Source organism: Phaethon lepturus, unplaced genomic scaffold, assembly GCF_000687285.1.
Source record: "Phaethon lepturus isolate BGI_N335 unplaced genomic scaffold, ASM68728v1 scaffold5360, whole genome shotgun sequence".
Lineage (NCBI taxonomy): Eukaryota > Metazoa > Chordata > Aves > Phaethontiformes > Phaethontidae > Phaethon > Phaethon lepturus.
The window spans coordinates 49,663-55,662 of record NW_010511064.1 but is presented as its reverse complement, the minus strand read 5'-3'; the positions used below and the strand labels follow the sequence as shown (position 1 = coordinate 55,662).

The window sequence follows — 6,000 nt, the reverse complement described above, 5'->3', positions numbered from 1 at the left end:
CCAACCTCCCTGCTAGTTTTAAAGCTGAGCATGATGTCATATGGTATGGAATATACCTTTGGTCAGTTGGGGTCAGCTGTCCCAGCTATGTCCCCTCCCAACTTCTTGTGCACCCCCAGCTTGCTTGCTGGTGGGGTGGGGTGAGGAGCAGAAAAGGCCTTGACTCTGTGTAAGCACTGCTCAGCAATAACAAAAACATCCCTGTGTTATCAACACTGTTTTCAGCACAAATCCAAAACATGGCCCCATAATAGCTACTATGAAGAAAATTTACTCTATCCCAGCCAAAACCAGAACATTCTATGAGAATAATTTGGGCAATAAACACATTTGGCTATCGGTGAATGGTTGTTGATATTATTAGCTGGTTCTGCTTTAAAGCAGTGTAATTTCCTTTGGATTAAATTAGCCAGGGACATGTTCCTTGGTAGCTGCTAAGTATGTTCTGTAGTTCTAGCAGTAGTGTTGAGACTCGGGCAGAATGAATTTATAGTTCTTTCTCAACATATTAAATGCACGCAAACTTTAATGTAAAAATGCATTTAAAATCTTAACTTTTCTCAGAAAAAAAAAAGTTGTCAATGTGATTGAGTGTGATTAAGAGAATGTGTTTATTGTTTTATTAATAAATACAGCAAATACAGAATAAACAAAAGCAGAAAACCAATGAAAAAGAAAGTATATCTCTTATTTCGACAGAAGAATTCAGGCAAATTGTGCATGAAATTAGGATGAATGAATGTTAACTGGAGTGTTTTTGCCCTCTAGGCTCTTCTAAAGTAAGGTTTGGAAATGGGTAGTTTTCAAATATCTCCTAAGTCACTACCCATAATTGTTATCTCAGTGCTTTTCTGGTGGATGAAAAAGATCTTCTGTAATAAAATTAGTTTTAACCCTCTTCTGTTTGAATACTTCACCTATTTGTATCAAAGCACTTTATTCTCACTGATTTTTTTTTTTTTTTCTGTACTGAATTTTACTGGCTTCTCTGAAGTTACTGAATGAATCTTCAGTCTGATGTGTTCATTGCTTTTGATTTTTTTTCCCCTTTGCTTCCTAGAGTTAATCCAACAATAATTTCCTATGAAAATAAAAGGCAGGAGCAAGTAGCTGAAACAAATAATTTCCTCTTCTGTATTCTATCCCTCTTTACACTTACCCTTTTGTTTGAGGGTTGAAGTGGTACATTGTTTTTTTTAACAGAACTCACGCTTACCTTATGTGCAAAATTAGGAGAAAAGTAACTTGCAGGTTGGAGATGAAGCTCCCATGCAGATTTTGGGTAGTAGTTGAACTCTGCAAGCATATGTCATACTTAATCAGGTATTAGGTCCTTTGGTTCTGCAGAACAGCAGGCTGACTCCTGGTTTGGCTCATGAGGGTACATTCTGACTTAGCTGAAACTATCTCAAACCAAGCCAGCTAAGTGTATTTTTACTAAGTATATTTCAACCTTTTATCTGTTTCAGTAGCAGAGTGATTCCCATGTTAGCAATTTTCAGCATTTATATAATGTCATTTTTACTGTACAGGCACCAATTAATGCCCTAAACATTCAAAGTACCATGCAATAAATTGGGACTGATGTAAATCTTAAATATCCCTCTCTTCCCTCTTACTCCTTGCCACTCATTTTACATAAACCACAGGTGTAGAAATGCTTTCAGAGAAACAATAGAAAATAAAAAACCCCGAGCAGTTGTAGTCTATGTCTCTTGCGTGATTTTGTGGAATTCACCGGCTGTCTGTGGAGAGCAGTGAATGTGGCTGCAGAGGTGGGCTTCTGGGGCAGAGGATATTTCTTACAAAGTACTTTATTTTGGGAACAAGAAACAACTTGCATAGCATTATATTTGAAGAGTGCAGCTGTTAGGAGACCTGACAGTAATCTTGGAAAAGTACTAAATATGTGTTTTGGGTCTACTACAATTAAAAACAGAGGTGGAAAGAAAATATTATCATCATCATCATCAGATCAGATTCCTTCTAGTTGTGTGGAAGCCACCATATTTTTCACACGCTTCGTGCTAAACAAATAGTTTGTCGCTTTTTAGTTGCGAAGTATGTTTTCTATTGCGTGATAAGCACAGCTTAAAATATCGGAGTAATTTAGAAACATGTAAAAGGAGATTTCCTTTGAAACATACATAGACAAAAGAAATACGTGCAATATTTAGGTTATTTTATACTATTTGTCAAATTATCCATATAATTGCATTTTTTTCTAGGGGGGGAGAAGAAGCGCAAGGACTAGAGGAAAACTAACATCCAAAAACCAATCAATTTTTCTGTGCTTTCCATCCAGCTACTCATACAGAGCAGGTGTTTTTTGTTTCAGATTTTTTGTAATTACTGGTTGCATAGTTAATTTTTTTATTGCTGCTGTCTAATAAAAATCCAGATGTAGCTTTTGCAGGATGTGCTTTGTATTGATACAAAATAGTGGCATAATAATATTTAATGGTGTTAAACTTTCAGGTGACTGTGGCTTGAGTTTACCTCTTGGAGAAGAATATGAACGAAAAAAACATAAACTCAAAGAGGAACTTCGACAAGATTATAGGCGATATCTTTCTCAGGTAAAGTTTCTCATCTGGTTGCCTGAGTTTAGTGAGTCTTTTAAAATGATTCTCTCATTTTGATTGAATGAAAATTAATAAAATCTTTGTAAAAAGGCATTAATGAGGACTAATGGCTGATTTCTAAGACTTGAGTGACAGTAATTTCAAAATGTCACCGCTAGAAAGGATTATGTATTTTAGGCTTCTTCAGATCTCATTGCCAATGAGACTACATATTACTTAGTACATTTTATTCTGAATACTTTTATTTATTTGTCTACTTCTTTCTTAGTTCTTTTTAAGAATTTAAAATATCACCTGTTACTTCCTTAAGTACTTATGTATTCTATGGTCTGTAATTCAGGTAAGAGTATTCCTATAATTAGTGTAACTCCATTTGACAGCTTCTCTTCAATTTGAGAAATAAAAAAAACTTAGATGTTCTGCTTAGCATGATCTACCAAATGTCATAGTAAATTAAAATTGAAATGGTATGTATGAAATGTCACAATCTCACAAATATTCTGTATCCCTTCTTAGTCAAACAGAAAAAAAATCAGGAACCAAATAATTTCTGTTGTCTGAGAATACTAATTATCAGTGTCTTTAGTTCTTAAAATGAAAGAATGGATTGGCTTTAAGAAAGTAAGTCTTTTTTGTTAAGTCAAATATTTCTGAATGAAAGATTCTTTTTGAATAGTATCTTTTCCCTGACTTTTAGGGTATTTCACAGGCAAAAAGAAAGGTAGGGTGCCTGCACCGTTATTTTTTTTTTTCTTTGAATTAGTTGCTTTTTGTTGTTTGAAAGCTTTGTGCTCTTTGAATTAAAAAAAAATCATTCCATTTTTGTGCTTTGTGTGTTTGTGCATGCTGTAGTGATTAGTTGTGATTAACAGCATCATTTGCTTTGTGCAAAATGATTGCTTATATTTATTATTTTCCATTAATAAGATTTTAAAACACTTGTTGATTTCTTTTTTCCTTTGCAATTGCTATTGTTGCTGTCTAATGCTGACTTTACAAAAGTTTTACTTTTAATAGATATTTGCTTCAAGGCTTATCAGTTATGTAGATGTTAGGAGTTCAGATTTTTTTATTTTCTTGATATACATACTGTATGAAGCCGGAATAAAATTGCAAACTCTGAAATATTATGTCATCAGAACCAGAGTCAGGGCTTTTTTCTTCCCTCTCACTGTGAAATCTTGTCAGTGGTGCTTAAGAAAGCAGTAGAGCCAGTTATTCAGCATCTAGTGGCCAGAATGCAAGAATACAAGCATTTTGAGGAAAAAATAGAGACATTTTTGCAAACTGTTGTTTGTACAGTAATTCCTAATTATTTATATCATTATATGGTCACATGTATATAATTTTCAAATTTAACATTGTTCATCCAGGTTGTTCAAATTAAGCAACTTCAATGAAGGATCGGGAGGTAACGTGGTAGAAACACAACCTTCCATTTTTTCTGGGGATTTGAATAACATGCATATGATACAAATTCACTATATTAGCATGCACTAGAATTCCTCAATAACAATAGCCACAGCAGAATTAACTAGCTGCTTAACCTCTAACCAAAATTATGCTTATGTAATTGTTGCTTCTTGTTTAATCTTAAACTTTAGATTATTTTCAAAGTTAGAATATTGTGTTAAAACTTAATATTCCATAATTCTTACCAAAGTGCCCGAGTAATATAATTTTTACATTAACTTGTAGTGGTTTATTCTCAATTGAACTTCAGTTTTGCAAATTTAGGCTTACAAGGCTTTTTTTCTTTTTTAATGTAGTACACATTAGCTATATTAAGTTTGTAAGGCCTGAGAAATAGACAGGATAACAATTTCTAATTGTTTTTCCCCATGTAAAGAGATAGTGCAACTTTTAGCAGCTCTTATAGTGATAATATTTTGGTTAATAACTTGTTTAGTGTCACTTATGTAGAAAATGCCGTTTCCATCTCAGCTTCTGGTTTTTGGAAGATACCTTTTTAAGATCAGAGGTAATCTCTACAGATGTGGTCAAAGTGTGAAAAAAAAATTACTTAATAATGAAAATTACAGTTTATTTACTTTTTCTAGTAAAAAAACCCTTAGTTCTCCGTATTAGTCTAGTTGTCTCAGTGCTTGAATATTTACATGGTTATTAAATCCCTTAAATCTTTTAATGTGTAGTTGTGAAATATAATTCATAATGATGTGGTTTTGTCCTGAAACAGGTAGAACTCTTACCTGTTGACATGCCTCTAAGCTTTTAAGCTATGTTACAACATAGATAATGGAAGGAAACAATGCTAGTGAAATACCGTATCTAACCTATTCCCCTCATCAGCCCATGTCACACAAATAGATGATCTTTTTATTAAAGATAATCAGATTTATAAAACATAGATGATTGACTGAGAATGGCCTGGGGATGCTTTCAGTAAATGAGTGATGTATGAAGAAGCCACTAGACCTGGAAGCTAAGGACCTGCTCCAGCATTGCTGTTTGATTTGAAAGGCTGATACTTTGACTTGCTGCGCAGCCCAATTTCCAAGCTGTGGCCCAGCAAGCTATATGGAGCAACAACATAGTGTTTTCAGCGGAAAGTTCTGTTCTGAAAGTGACTCATGGTCCATAAGGAACTACAAGATTTGGTGATGGGTCATTGTCCTGCAAAGTTTGGGAACTGCTGTTGTAGAAAGCAGAGAGAGATGCAGAGTGGTGACTGTGTGGGTGTTAGCATGGATTAGATCTGTTAAAATAAGAGGCAGACACACGTTTTCTGCAGTTAGAAAAAGCAGTTTTTCATCTTAAGTATGGTAGTGTCTTGGGAAATTCCTCTTATGCTTGTACAGATGCTTGTGCTTATGCTATTTGATTACATGAGAATTGAGTAAATTTTTTTAATGAAAGTACTTTTTTTAATATACAGAGACCAACTTATGTAATCGTTGAAATAGTGTAACAGGGAAGATGTGACAAACACTTTCAAACTCAAGCTTAAAGCTTGACAAAGCCATTTACTTTTTGCATTCCATGCCTTTACTTCATTCGTGTGTTCGGAGAACATCCTACATTTTCAAAATGTGGAGATTGTCGTCGGTCTTTATTTCATTAAATTGATAAGATTTATTTCAGAAAGTATAATTCCTAGCAACTATTTAGCAATGGAGACTTGGTATTTTAAAATATATTTAACTTTTTTTTTAATATAGAAAAATTATCTGACTACTGGTGAAGTAGATCCATATACTCAGGGATTATCTCTTCCTATTGATGAGCGAAGATCTGCCAAGGTAAATATCTGGAGGAAGTGAAGTGAATGGTGTATGACTTGGAAATGAACCTGGATGTTTAAACTGTTGTGGAAAAATTATTTCCACTTAAGTCTTTTTGTTTGGTTGGATTTTTTTTTACACTTTTTACAAATGAACATATTTGGAGGTGGTTG

The 6,000-nt window shown here is 33.9% G+C and overlaps 1 protein-coding gene across 1 annotated transcript in view; it reads left to right on the top strand.

Moving 5' to 3' along the window:
- Positions 1-6,000, top strand: part of CSPP1 (centrosome and spindle pole associated protein 1) — a gene marked incomplete at its 3' end in the record, with an annotated part of 57,712 nt that overhangs the window by 2,342 nt on the left and 49,370 nt on the right. Inside the window, exons 3-5 of the mRNA XM_010282595.1 lie at positions 2,479-2,579; positions 3,283-3,306; positions 5,765-5,845. Coding sequence (XP_010280897.1) covers positions 2,479-2,579; positions 3,283-3,306; positions 5,765-5,845 — 206 coding nt within the window. The remainder of the gene's footprint in view (positions 1-2,478; positions 2,580-3,282; positions 3,307-5,764; positions 5,846-6,000) is intronic.